Consider the following 13,681-nt stretch of genomic DNA (forward strand, 5'->3'; position numbering starts at 1 on the left):
ACTACTGCACTACGACACGTATATTACGTTTCACTGTGAGCAATGGAGGTACGACGGTGGCAAAGTAATCTCGACTTCCTCCTCTTATTGGCATCTCACGGGCCTTGATACCTGGTTCCTTACTTAGCCGGTCCACTTACTCTGAAAGCTCATCATTTAAAGGAGACGAGATTAACCCCTCCTATGGTTCAGATGAATCTTGCGGAAGTCCACGTAGCCGGTATGCGCTTAAAACCCAGATTTTGGAGCCTCTTCCGCGACTGAAGGTTCAAACATCAAGGATGGCGGAGCAAGTTGGTGTACAAGTGTACAAGTATTATTTCACTATTTTGTATATAGTAAACGGTATTTGAATAGATGCCCCGAACGCCAATTGCAACGATTCAAGTATGAACCTCCTATCGCTTTGCAGGATGGCTATTATCACACGCTGTGTGTCGTACATAGTAATGGCGTAGGCTAGACTCTAGGGTTAGCTTTCTTGAAATACAAAACTTCATTTCTAGAAAGACTATACACGGACTCGCAGAGGTGACATCAAATCTGCGGACGTGTGTGACCCGTAAGGTTTCTTTCATATCACCGCACTCTCAATTCTTGTGTGATTGATTGGTTTGTGCGTAGAAGTGGCGCGAATATTGGACACTTCGAGCAGCTCCGCCTGAATGACCGTTTTCATCCGAGTTGAAGTTTCCAACGTGAAGGTGAACTTTGCTTCAACAAGCAACGATTTGTCGCCCATTTGTCTCTGCATGTTCAGAAACGGATGCTGGTCAGAGTCCTGCGGGGGATTCGATTTTATGGAGAATTTGTGCAAGTCCAACAGGGCCTCTACCCAAATAAAGCCATTCGATAACTCAAAAGAGTCGGTACCGCCGTTATATGCCGAGACGATAGTATTGAAAAGTGGGCCAAATATGGTAACTGGCAGTCCAACACAGATGAAGACCCTCTCTGTCAGCTCGTTAGAGCGCAACGCCGATCTTACCGACTGTCGCTTTTCAACGTCCATTCGGTCGATGACAACGCGATCGGAAACCCAGAATTCGGTTGACCATCCGACTTGACGGTGGTGAAATGCCCTCAGCGGATCTTGCTCGCGGTGGAAAAAGTTTTGCAACTTGAGTAATTGGCGCTGAAGACCAAGCAGAATCACCCTCAAGCTGAATGACCTAGGCGCCTGAAGTATTCCGATCTTGTAGCTGTCCCAGGCCAGATTGGTAAGATGTCCTGGGACAAGATTTCAACGGCGCTGCCTTCGGCCGAGACATACTGCTGATCTGCATCCGACCAGTTGGCGGGTTGCTTGTCAGGTATCTCCACGGTTTCTAGAACAGTATCGATACTTTGACCACATAGCCTTAATTGGTCCATCGCCAGACCAACTCCTCCGTCTTCGAATAGATAAATGGAAATCGGGGGATCGATGGAGGTGGATAATCCGATTGAGCCGTACGGGTCAAGCGTTTGAAATTAGCAATTATGTTCAATATTGACTCAGGAGAGATAACTCTCTTCGATGGGTCTAAATATTTCTGCAAATTTAGAGACGGTTTAAACTTCATATCGATATATTTCGAGCTTTAGTTCCGAACAATTGGATCAATACTTGAGCAGTCGTATCGAGAGGACCCGACGAAGTGTGATTATTTATTCTTGGTAAACATAGTTCCTTTGGCTTTGAAAAATTTGAGTTTCTCATTGTGGAGATTGTGGACCAGGTATTATAGTGCGTTTATGTCAGAAGCAGTATCCTTCACTTTTCTCAACAGATGCATTGAAATTCGCCCGTTGAGTGCACTTCAGGAAATCTAACAACCATGCAACATTGGACCTCACTCCCTATCGTATGCAGCAGCAGAGCCACATTGGACTGCAAGATCTCGATCCAGTCTCACCAACAATTTGCTTTTTTACTGGTGATTCTCGTCCTGTGCATAGAACGGCTCACAGGGTTCACGTTTTCTTCCCGTTTGATCAAATGGCTAAGGGATTGAATATGAATTTTCAAAGTCTGCCCTCATGGCACTTATTACAATGCCGGGATAATGGCTGAAGTTTCTACATTTTCGGTTTGAGCTTAAGTCAACTTTTTCCTCAACTTTGGGTAGACAATTGCTTGGTGCCAGACCTCCCAGGAATGCAACATTATAAAAGAAACTGATTCTGGATTGTACGTACCCGGTATCAACAGGCCTAATTATTGTACTGCAGGGTAGGTGACTCAAGATGTCTCATCGGAGTTGATGTTTCAGGTTTACATTGTAACAGAATCAAGCAAATCGTTGTTAGACAATTGGATCACCTCTCCCATATCACCTTGAACTACTGCAGGACAGACCTTGGTTGATTATGACGACTACTACTGTATCGGCTAATGTGTGTTGCGAGAAATTTATATCCAGAAAATCAATCAAATTAGGAAAACTCATACTCTAATCAAAAGAAAACAGATCTGTGCGGCTGAGAGCACGTTAAGGTGTCCTCAGTATGGCGAGCGAGCCTGCAGGTTATACTGCTGGAGCCTGCTAACAATCATGAATCAACACGTACGACAGCGTGCATCAAATAGAAATCAACTAATTGCTCCTTCAGGACCTCCACAGCCAAGGTTTCAAACTTCCAAAATGGATAAAGCAGAAATATAAGAAGCGAACATCCAAGCTAATCTGAAGCAATTGTGGCTTCGAATATAATGAAAAGAACACATGAGGCAGGGAAACGTCAACCATCAAACACACATCCTGAGACGAAGAATAGCACTGGGTTTTCAGCAAAAGTCATGCCCGATTTCACATGCGAGGTATTGAATACACATGTGTTTGGCCTCACTTTACTGTAGTTCTGTATAGCCCTGATCCAACATATTTTTTTTGTATTCCTCCCAACCATCTTCTATATCTTTGACTCCATCTCTGTATTTTTGTGTGTCTCTCTTGATCTGTTCATCCGTTTTCCCATCGTGATCAAGGAGTGTGCGATCGAGCTTGTAAAAAGCCATCATGTCTGCCATGTATATGTGCCGATCAATCAAGCCATTTTTAGGCTTGGGAATATACTTGGGCTTTTTGGGAGTATCCGCCGAGCCCTGAGTTTCACTGTCGTGAGATCTCCGCCGTTTCTCTGTTCTATGGACCGAAGCGTCGCTATTCTCTTCGGGACCTTTTTGATCAGAGCATGGCTTGTCGTTTCTGTCCATTTTGGTCTCCCCACTAGGGACTTTCCTGGAGCGAGCAGTTTCAGGCTCGCTGCCCTTTCCTTCATGGGGCCAGAATGTCTTTGGCCGTTCTTGATCGAGCGTACCCTCAGTGCGTAAATTCTGACTGTACTCAAGATCCTGCTGGGTGGCTACACAGCGAATCTGATCTTGAAGTTGAACTCGTTCTTTCCTCTTGATTTTGTTCATGATTGCCCCTCTTGTGTTCCAGCTTGTACCGTCCATCAATTTCAATAACTTCAGGTGATCGTTACTAACACCTTCCCACACAATATGAATAACAACGACATTCCTTACCCAAGAATGCTGTTTATTTTGATTATGTAGATCACGTGGGATAGGCGACGACGACACCATAAACACACGCGGGAAGCGCTTATGTATGGGATTCTGCATAATTAAGGGCTTGGCAAATGTTATGTAGGTGTCGAAGATTGTATAAAGGAGTGGGGAACATAATATCCGAATTGGGTTTAGTTTGTCGTGCGAGCTGACATTTTTGTCGTGCGAATAACTAAATCCTTTAATTATTGCCCCGGTCACTCTCTGGAGCTTCCCGACAATATTTCTATGAGGCGTTGAATCACATCACCCCTCCACCGAGAATGGCATACGAGGTTTACTGCGCACCTACGTTTACTGGAGCTACGCGTTTATTCATACAATTACTGCGATATTTAAGACAAACGTATATAGAAATATGAGATCAAAAGTTGTCTAATATATAAACCAACCAGGTGATTGCCGGCGCTTCCTTACATCATGCAACATTATCCCTCCAATTCAGAGATGGCAGCCCGTTCTAAGCTGTATCAAACATACTCCGCAGAGCTTCCACAATACAAAAAACATGGTACGTCTTTTTGTCCAGTCTGGCAGTAGTGGACTGGGTTTAAGAAAATGCAGACTGGCAGAGTGCTGAACGCTTCTGGGATATGAGAGACTCTTGGTCATTCTTCCGAAAACTTCGAGAAGCATTTCGTATCGATCGAGCCTTTCTGAAATCACGTCATTTGGTCACATCCCCCCAGGATCTGCAGTACCGAAAGTACATCCTATCTCAAGCGATGATTAATGTCAACGCATTCCGTCGACAAATGAAGAGAGGCGAATCCAGTTTCGAAGCGATCAGCAAAAGAAGAGCTAGTATTTATGGAGCCTATGCTCAAGCCATGAATGAGATTGAAACCTGGACGGGTAAGTTGACATAGATTCAAAACTGGGCAGGACATTGATATGTACTGCAATAGATTATCGATTCCCTACCACTGCTTTCATTGGCGAATGATCAATATGGGGAGGTTATAATTGTTGAGATGGAAAATTGTCCAAGTAGATCAGAAAACTAGGGAGATTCTGGCGATGTCGATACATGCCTTAGAAACAGAAAACTAGCATATAATTTAAACCTACTTCAACACCTGATGCTATGGACTTGTTGAGCCCTTGTTGCCAGCTGATGGTATTCAGCGCTAACGGGGCATAATAAGAGGTCCTGATCCATCTGTGACATGCACAATCAAACGTTCAGAAAAGCATTACTAGCTGCAATATACACCTTTCCCCTCTACGTTGAAGCGGCAAGTTATGCTTTTTATTGACATCAGCGGAACAAATCTCTATGGCTGTTATTATTGTCGAGAAGAATTACCATGAATTTGACATCAATGACAGAAAAAAGGCGACTGATAACTCCTCAACGTAGTCCCAGGGATGGATCTAAGTGTGGACAGCGGTATTGTAGTGGGGCAAGGATCACAGTCATCACAATTGTCAACTCGGTCCTTGAATGCGAGTCGATCTGATTCTAACAAGCCATTCTATTCATATTTATACTGGGATTTGAGTGGAAACGAAGGGGATGGACGGTGAGAGTGGAGAGCCGCATTTATCTACTCCAGAAGCATCGATGTTGACGGTAGCAAAACAAGCGGTTGTATACAGCGAAGGCGACGAGAAACGGCATACATATCAGACCAGGAATAAGGAAACTCATCAGCCTGTATCGCATTCGTTCCTCAAATATATTTCTAGGGTCTAGGAAAAACCAAAACCTTGATGACCGCAAAAAGATTTGTCCAGTTCGGTGGATTCCGAATAGTTAAGTGAAACTATAAATGCAAGTACAAGAGACCTGGCGACTCTCGCAAGATAGAATACTTTCTCCTACCAGACAGGTATTATATCTCCTAGGGTGAATCAGACATGCACCTTTTACTAGCACTTTTTACCTCCATCTCGGTGGTTCTTGCCGGCACACTTCAGATAATGGACCACGAGGGGCAATGCTTCGTGTATTCTACGGGAAACTTCGATTGTACTGGGATTTCGGAGCCATTTGCCCCTCTGAATGGCACTTCTTGCTCCGGTAAGACGACGATTGTTGATGAAGAGCTAGTACTAACGACTCCCAGATCTGATTACAGCGCGGAACGACACCGAATCTGTGTCTGATACGGTGAAAGTGAATCTATGTATTTCTAGCGGACATTTCGCCTGGGTGGAGGTGTATCGAAGTGGTCTGCTCTACTTCCATAATGACCAAGGAGATGCAGCGAGCTGCAGTATCGACAAAGCTTTACAAAAGGGTAGCTTATGCACTGCTGGCAGCGGTTCATGGACTGCGATGCCAAGCAAAAGTCCCCAGCCGACTTCATCCGAGGTTATGTCCTCCCAGGTCTCAGTTGCGCCAACAGACTGGCTGTCCTTGTTTGGATTAGTGCGGCGGCTGTCCTTGTTTGAATTAGTGCGGCGGCTGTCCTTGTTTGGATTAGTGCGGCGTCTGTCCTTGTTTGGATTAGTGCGGCGGCTGTCCTTGTTTGAATTAGTGCGGCGGCTGTCCTTGTTTGGATTAGTGCGGCGGCTGTCATTGTTTGAATTAGTGGCACTCGTGAGGCCCTCACGTCCACACACTCAGCATCTCCAACTTCGACTCGTGAGCGACAATTCAGCCGTACAATTACATAGACGCTCAGCTGGCCAAGCCATTTTGCCAGCAAAGGAGCACCAGACAACATCATGTTTGCAAACTTTTAGCTGTGGTCAGGTGGCATGCTCGAGCACCCGGCCAAGTCCCGCCGACCGCGGGTCCAACTGGGCCTGTCTCACATGTAACTGTGGTAAACCCAGCGTCTTGGCCGCAGTCTCCTAACCCCACCAGGTCGCCGCACCAAGAAGAAGTGTGATGAGCAGCAGCCAGCTTGCGGGTATCACATGCGTCAAGGCCGGTGCGTGCGCTTGGTCACGACCCGCATTATCGTCCTCCCTCCATGGTAATCCAGAGGCGTGCATCCTGCCCATCGTGGAAACTGGATCTACACCATGCGCCCCGAGGCCCGTGATACCCGCCACACCATCGGCTTGTTATGCGAACAGCCTCACCTTGATGCATTGGCCCCTTGTTTAAACCAGCTCAGCGCCACTGTGGTCCTCGGACCGCCAGACATGCCCTGGCTCCGACCAGCTCCGCGTGGGAATTGTTCCAGCATGCCAACCGCGCCATTCACGGCCATTACGTCGACGATTTCGACGACCACTTCACCCTTCTCGTGCCTAGTCTTCGCATTATTGCCGAGTTTCGGCCATATACGAACCTATGCCTGGCACTGGGTGGCAACAGTGCCATCAGATCGCCCAGCAGGAGTCTGCGACGAACAGTCGATGACGAGACACGGCGATGCAATTCCACCCGGAGGCAGTCCGCGGACTGTAGGAGTACCTGCGATCATATCCTGTATCCCAAGGATGGGCACTTTGCGCTATGCTTCGATTGCGTATATTCGAGAAATTTGGCAACGATCACTAGGCTCCGTCAGATGCACATACCGAGTCAGCCTATAGCGTCTTCATCACAAGCTTCGCAACCTTCCCTTTCCAATATACGTCTATATTGCAGCTTGAGGGCTGGGTATATCGCATTGCCATGACCAGCACCTTCCGAGAACGGGCTAGGGGCCCCGAGGAATATCGTGGTGGCCTGGACAAGCTGGTCGGCATCTGGGCGGCATGCAGAATTTCCTGCGGCTCGTAGCAACACTTTTTGTGGGCTTGCCACCTCTGGCTTTTAATATCGCTGATAGACTATCAGTCCTCCTTTGACGATGAGTGCCTCTCGAAGTTGTGTTTTCAGACCGTTCTGGAATTGTGCTACGGCTGTAATATCGGCTATGCCAAGCTGGGTCAATAGTTGTTTAAATTCTAAAGCGTACAACTCTACAGATGCTTTTTGGTGGCAGTTGGTGTATTTGCGCGATGCTTGGCTCAACTTCGCCGTTTCAGTGAGACCAAATGAGGCTCGGACTCTATCTACAAATTCGTTGTAGTAACGCAGAAGGTCAGAGTTGTCGCATAGTTGTTGTGTCAGCCATTGGAGGGCTGCGCCACGAAATGTTGAAGCTAGGCTGGCTGGTTTCTCCTCGTTCGTTGTGTTTTGGTCAACAAGGTTCTTGACGTGACTATACGTAACCACGTCGTCAAGCTGGTTTGGTTTTGCCGTAGAACAATACGGGCTCGTATATCGTCGTTTCCTCTGACGAACGATGCTTCGACTGTTGTAGTCGGTATTCCTGTAAAGTTGGGCTCGGTAAGTGTCGTTCCTATTTTCCCAATGAATGGTTCCGTAAAGGAAGTGCTCGTCCGCTGACCTGCTTCGTGCTTCGGCTCTTCGGTGGTTCGGCGATCAAGCGAGATTCCTCAGGCGATGCGTACGATCCTGATGATGCTTCTGATATTGGCGGTGACGATACTACAATGGCGTTGCGTTTTCTGCGAGATTCTGCTTTCTTGTCGTAGTATTCTCGGTGTGACATGTCACTCTCTTGCAGATGTTCAAAGATAGGATATAGGTCCTGTCATTGCTTGACCGTAAGGGTCATCACTACTCGGGCCTCCCCCCACCTTCCCGTTTATACAATAATTCTAGACTAGATGGTGCCATGCCCAATGCGGATAGTCTTTCGGTGTTGTCTTACCGATGATGTGTTCGTGGCTGCTGGGGCACCACGGGACCAACTTGTGTGTTCCTTGCAAGGTCAAAAATAGGGTATTAGTCCTGTCGTTGCTTGCCCCTTATGGTCAGCAATTGAGGCCCGAACATCCACGCTTCTATTGGCTCCCGTGAATCAAACTGCTTTTATGCCATGGCAAGATATCGGGCCGCAGTCCACTCTCTGCATCGTCGGCCCCAGATAATCATCGGCACCGTGAGCAAGCTAACGGCAATGCAGAGACAGCCAGAAAGCGTAATCGTGTTATACAGGCCCATCCTCGCAATCCAGGGGCTCAAACACATGGCAGTGAGAGTGCCAAAGCCGTTGCGGACAAACATGACAGCGATTGTTGCATCACCAATTACCTACAGGACGTCCGCGGTCATTAGTTTGTCCCTGGCAGCAGGTAATGACGATAAAAATCTTTTACTTACATCTCTGTACGAGTCCATGAGATATACAACAACAACATTGCTCAGGGCTACGCTTCCAAAGCCAAAGATTCCCAAGCCAACTGCGGGGATATACCATGGCGTGCCCTATATAATCTGTCAGCGGCCACATCTCGCTAGCCAAGAAGATTCGTGTAGCTTGCCTGTGAAACAGAGAACCCAAACATGAAGTACCCGGCAGGTGTAATTAGAATAGCAGGCAGAGCAAGCCATAGACGCATCTCGGGCTCGTAAACTCCACCGTTTCGTCTCGCGAGCCATTGAATATTGTAATCGGACAACTGCCCACCGAAGAAACCGCCTAGAATGGAGCCGATGCAGGTGGGAATGTTGAGGAGCCCCACACCTGAAGAGGAAAAGTTGTACGGAGGCAAAGTGAAGTATATCGCTTGCACATTTAGCAGGATGGCAAGCCAGGCAAGCAGTGACCCGTACACCAGGGCGACAAAAGCAACTCCGGGAAAGGTAAAAAGAATGATAAAGGGCCGATAGATATGTATGAAGAGTGCATTACTCCCACCACTAGCAGTGGTGAAGAGCGACATCCGTTGCCAATAAGATTTGAGTGGAATGTCGGCCAGCGTGTTGCTTTGTTCCAGATGTAACGTGTCTGCGCCAGGGGTTTTGCTTTTGCGGTCTTGCTCAATGCCATCAATGTCGTCCGGAATGTCACCTCGAACCATGGGTGTATATACGGTCTCCTCGTAGCAAAAAGCAAACAAGAACAGTGTCACTCCAGCTAGAATAGAGCTCCACCACCATATCCTAGATACCAATACAACGTGTCAGCTTCGACATGTACACAAGATGAGGAGAATGACATGGGGGGAGGGGAGGCAGGATGGAATGATCTCGCGTTTGCTTACCAGCGCCAGCCTTGTGAAGCGGCAGAGTAACCAGCTGCAACAGGCGCCAGGTAAGTACCAGCGATTATCATGATGGTGAGAATGTTTGTCCGCGAGCCGCGCTGGTGCACAAAGAACAAGTCGGCTATCGTCATAGCGCAAATTGTCTCAGTGATTGAGCCTGCCAACCCAGAGACTATGTTGAACCCGAACAAGTCGCCAACGGTCCGCATACGCGCCTGCCAGATGGTCGTCCCTACCATGATGACGATGCTGAGGAGATAAACGGGACGCCGACCGAATTTGAATGCAAAGGGGATGAACATGATAGCGCCAATTGCTAAGCCAGCAGTGGAGACGGCAAAGGATTGATTGAGTTCTTCCCACGAAAAGCCAAGCTCTTCGTGGAGTTGGCCATAGACAACCGTGCCAATATCGATGATGGTATAGACAATCAAAGCATAGAAGCAAACAAGGGCGAAATTGATATTTTTTCGCAAGCGCGACCAGTTCAGTGGTTCATTCGGGTCATCGGTCGGGACCGGCTGTAAAATGACACGCCCGTGTTGTCGCTGGCCAGTGACTGTTCCACTGTAAACAATGGACAGGACGGTTTAGGAGGATGTCTTGCTTACGGTCTTCTAGCTGCACGGTGCCTGGCGGGAACGGCCTCGTGTCGGATCTCTCTATATTGAGGCTGAGGGGCATGGCGACGTGCTGCTAGGTAAATAATGAGAACAATGTAGTTGGGTTTGGCAACAGGACGAAAGCATATCCTTATGAGACTCCCGTCCAAAAGCGTGTAGATACGTGGTGGTATTTATATTAGTGCGCGAGAAGACTCGTCTCTACACCAGGCTCTTGGACTCCACTTCCCTTACTTTTGGTTCCAACCATTTCTCGGAACTCCCCGGACTTCTGATGTTTTAGCGTGGCGGCAGGCTTATTCAGTCCTAGCGTAGGACGCACTGCGGATGTTGCGCGTTGTGGGGAAAGTGGGTATATGCGGGGACAAAGCAAGGACCCTACTCTGCGAGCCATGCCTAACATTCCCAGTTCAAAGGAAGACATCGGAGAGGGTCTTCGTCGAAGAGGACATCGGCGACGCTCATTTCCCGCCCACCCTTCTGCCATGCACGTCCAACAGCCGTTCAACCAGCGCAGAGGCCCGTGATCCAGCTAGGGGCTCCAGACGGCGGACGTACGCCGCCATTATGGGTTGATCTTCCACGGCCGATGCGGCGAGGCCGATGATGATTGCCAGATGAGCACAGTTGGTACGAACTCGGCTTTCATGACATGATCCAGCAACAGCTATCGGCAGCGGCAGCGCATGATAGTGTTCATACTCTCGCAGGCTAGCCTCTAGCCGGTCGAGCTCGGTACCCTACTTCGCGCCGAGGGTGATGCATCGAGATCATTGCTTAGTAAGAGAAACTATATTCTTGAGACGTCTGATGGATTGGTGAACCGGACAATGTTTTGCGGGCACCAATAGGCGATCAGAACAAGTTTCTGGTTAGAGATCGCAAATGCGTTCCTCATTCGTGGGGAAGCCTTGGTGCAGCGTGAGCGACAAATTCCGTTGGCAGTGTCTGACCGAGAGTGCCTGCTACCGCCAAGACGCTCGGTAGCGTGGAGAATTGTGGCGAAGTGTGGTCCAGCGGTGCTCTTTGGAACGCATCAGCCTGAGGAGACTCTCTGCCCCTGCATACAAATACTTCTTTGCATTTGGCCGTATTGCATACAGGCCCTCAAATACTCAGGCAGACTACAGTATGGGAAGAAGGCTTGGGTGGGGTTGTTGTTGTTTACTGTAAGATAGCCCACCGCAGTGTGCGGCTAATTTGGATGCTATTACTTCCGCTGCGGTGGAACCACGGGGGGGGAGCACTCTCTTTCTAGAATCTACTGCATAGGCCATACGTACATACAGTAGATTTCGGGTCTCAAAGTTTATTAAACTGCCTTATCACCCAAGTTTGTGCTCCTTTCAGCTGCCTGGTTTTCTTGCGTTCCTTCCCTAGGCGGCGCGAGTGAAGCTGGGCAACGTGGCCCTCCCGCTCCTTTATACGCTCTGTTTGTTTTAACAATAATCTGACGCATTATCATATTTGCCTCTGTCGACTCTTTTATACCGAGAAGAATGTCATTTTACTCGGTCTCAATTATCTTCTCTGGTCCAGGCACGTACGAGTTCCGAGCAAACCTCCATCCGTGACTGACACATATAAAGATACCCAATAATCAAATACCACTCTTTTGAGCACGATCAAAAGAGCATGATGTAAATCAGTTCTTTCTGCTATTGCGTTCAATGGGTGTAAGTGCACAACATGACATTCGGCGTTCCCTTACTGATAGGCTGCAGATGGGGGGTTATTAAATCGTGAAGCGACAGAAGTAGAAGCTGGGTGGGAGGTGTGGACGCGCAGAATACACGCTTTCTAGAAAATAGTGAGTGGCGCACGGATAAAAATAGAATAAAAATAGAATTTAAATTAGTCTCTCCGTATCAAAGTGGCAGGCGACCACCTACTTAGTTCATTAGAGATTAGAGATCTGCTGACCATCCTAGCTCATTCCAAGAAACCGTGATGTGGCCCACGGCAAAAGGGCCAGGAGGCGGTGAAAAACAGGAGGTAGGTACTGCCGCGAGGTAGGGATTAACAGGAGGCAGGTACTGGCGCATGGTATCTATGCATTTACAGAAACCGTGATATGGCCCACGGTAAAGAGCGCCAGGAGGCGGATACTGGCGCCTGGTAATCGTGCTTTTCCAAAAACCGTGATGTGGCCCACGGCAAAAATAGCCAGGAGGCGGTGAATAACAGGAGGCAGGCACTGGCGCATGGTAACCATGCACTAGAGAAACCGTGATATGGCCCCACGGTAAAGAGCGCCAGGAGGCGGATACTGGCGCCTGGTAATCGTGCTTTTACAGAAACCGTGATGGCCCACGGTGACTCGAGTGCCTTCCTCCGCCTGGCCTCGTTTCGGCTCGGTATTCCTCATTGCAGTTGAGATGGGGCGTTTTTGCCCTTGATCCGCAACCTCACACGTCAATCGGTTAGTCGATCGTCGAACCTCGGCGCCTCCAGGTGCTTTCACACTTCGCTTCTGGACCATCGCGGCTGTACAGGGGCTTTGAATCTGCCCCATGGGTGCAAGGCTCCGGCAAGGGCGTTGGCAGCCTTGGATGATGATGTTCGGACCATTTCAAGACCGAGGATGACCGAGATATTGCTTCGATTATAAGTGACGCTGTTACAGGAAGTGGCTCCTATGATGCGTGATCAACGGAACGCAACCTGTCGCATGAGGAAGGCATCTCTGCTGAACTCAGACGATCTGAACGATTGACAAAAAGAGCTAGCTTGACGACGATGTTCAAAATCCAGAGAGGCAGACTTGCTTGCAGTAGCTTACAGAGGAGGGAAAAGCGTGGTCGGCCCTACGATCTGGCCGATCCAGAGAAGCAGCTATTCTTGTGTAGCTTACAGAGGGGGAAAAGTGTGGTCGGCCCTGCGATCTGGCCGATCCAGAGAAGCAGCTTTCCTTGTGATGGATTGGCAAGAGGCCCTTCCCACGAAGCGTTCTCTCAAATATTTTCTCACGGCACGCCACGGTTTCCCTCTTACTTTACTAAAGTAGCTTCTAGCGACGTTATACAGTACAAAACTCGGCCTAATACGGCTGTTGTCAAGGTACGTTCTAGCATTGCAATATGAGATCAAAAGCACGCCCGCAATCTCTTCTTCCAAGACATTTATGGAATATAACGGGGAAAATGAAGACTAATGACATATATGTGGATAGGCTAACCCGCAGTATTTGCGTTTTGAAATCCTCATCACGCGGTAGTGACAGTCGTGCCTTCCTTTGTCTCCAGGTCTCGATCTGTAATCAACCTTGGCGTTGGGTAGTGGGAGCCCTAACAAGTCAGCTTTCGTTCCCTAGCGGAATACTCTGCCACATACTAATTGTGAAGTAAGAAAAGCCCAAAATCCGGAAGCATCTGCGGACAAAAGATGTACCTGACCCGTCTCCCGGATACGAATGCCCAAGCATACATCCGCGTCACACATCTTACTATATTCGCATGCCTTTTTCATCAAACTTGTTTTGCGACGGCATTGTTTTTGGCGCATCAATTTTCTCTTTGAGGAGGAGTAATTA

The 13,681-nt window shown here is 48.4% G+C and overlaps 5 protein-coding genes across 5 annotated transcripts; 1 reads left to right on the forward strand and 4 right to left on the reverse strand.

Annotated features, from left to right (window-relative positions):
• Positions 1-574: 574 nt before the first annotated feature.
• N7473_004351 (uncharacterized protein) lies at positions 575-1,286 on the reverse strand (the record flags this gene model as incomplete). The annotated part of the gene is made up of 2 exons (XM_057150291.1): positions 575-1,230; positions 1,274-1,286. The coding sequence occupies 2 exons, from the start codon at positions 1,284-1,286 to the stop codon at positions 575-577; spliced, it is 669 nt and encodes a 222-aa protein (XP_057010401.1).
• Positions 1,287-2,833: 1,547 nt separating this feature from the next.
• Positions 2,834-3,406, reverse strand: N7473_004352 (uncharacterized protein; the record flags this gene model as incomplete). The annotated part of the gene is made up of 1 exon (XM_057150292.1): positions 2,834-3,406. The coding sequence occupies one exon, from the start codon at positions 3,404-3,406 to the stop codon at positions 2,834-2,836; it is 573 nt and encodes a 190-aa protein (XP_057010402.1).
• A 2,337-nt stretch (positions 3,407-5,743) lies between these two features.
• N7473_004353 (uncharacterized protein) lies at positions 5,744-6,237 on the reverse strand (the record flags this gene model as incomplete). The annotated part of the gene is made up of 2 exons (XM_057150293.1): positions 5,744-6,080; positions 6,131-6,237. The coding sequence occupies 2 exons, from the start codon at positions 6,235-6,237 to the stop codon at positions 5,744-5,746; spliced, it is 444 nt and encodes a 147-aa protein (XP_057010403.1).
• Positions 6,238-6,538: 301 nt separating this feature from the next.
• On the forward strand, positions 6,539-7,247 carry N7473_004354 (fungal transcriptional regulatory protein; the record flags this gene model as incomplete). The annotated part of the gene is given in 3 exon segments (XM_057150294.1): positions 6,539-6,617; positions 6,629-6,990; positions 7,023-7,247. 3 exon segments carry the CDS (start codon positions 6,539-6,541, stop codon positions 7,245-7,247), a joined length of 666 nt encoding a protein of 221 aa, XP_057010404.1.
• A 1,101-nt stretch (positions 7,248-8,348) lies between these two features.
• Positions 8,349-10,210, reverse strand: N7473_004355 (major facilitator superfamily domain-containing protein; the record flags this gene model as incomplete). Its single annotated transcript, XM_057150295.1, has 5 exons — positions 8,349-8,570; positions 8,640-8,744; positions 8,801-9,422; positions 9,524-10,085; positions 10,138-10,210. 5 exons carry the CDS (start codon positions 10,208-10,210, stop codon positions 8,349-8,351), a joined length of 1,584 nt encoding a protein of 527 aa, XP_057010405.1.
• Positions 10,211-13,681: the final 3,471 nt, after the last annotated feature.

Source organism: Penicillium subrubescens (genome assembly GCF_028828155.1).
Source record: "Penicillium subrubescens strain IBT 31985 chromosome Unknown utg000003l_segment0_segment0, whole genome shotgun sequence".
Lineage (NCBI taxonomy): Eukaryota > Fungi > Ascomycota > Eurotiomycetes > Eurotiales > Aspergillaceae > Penicillium > Penicillium subrubescens.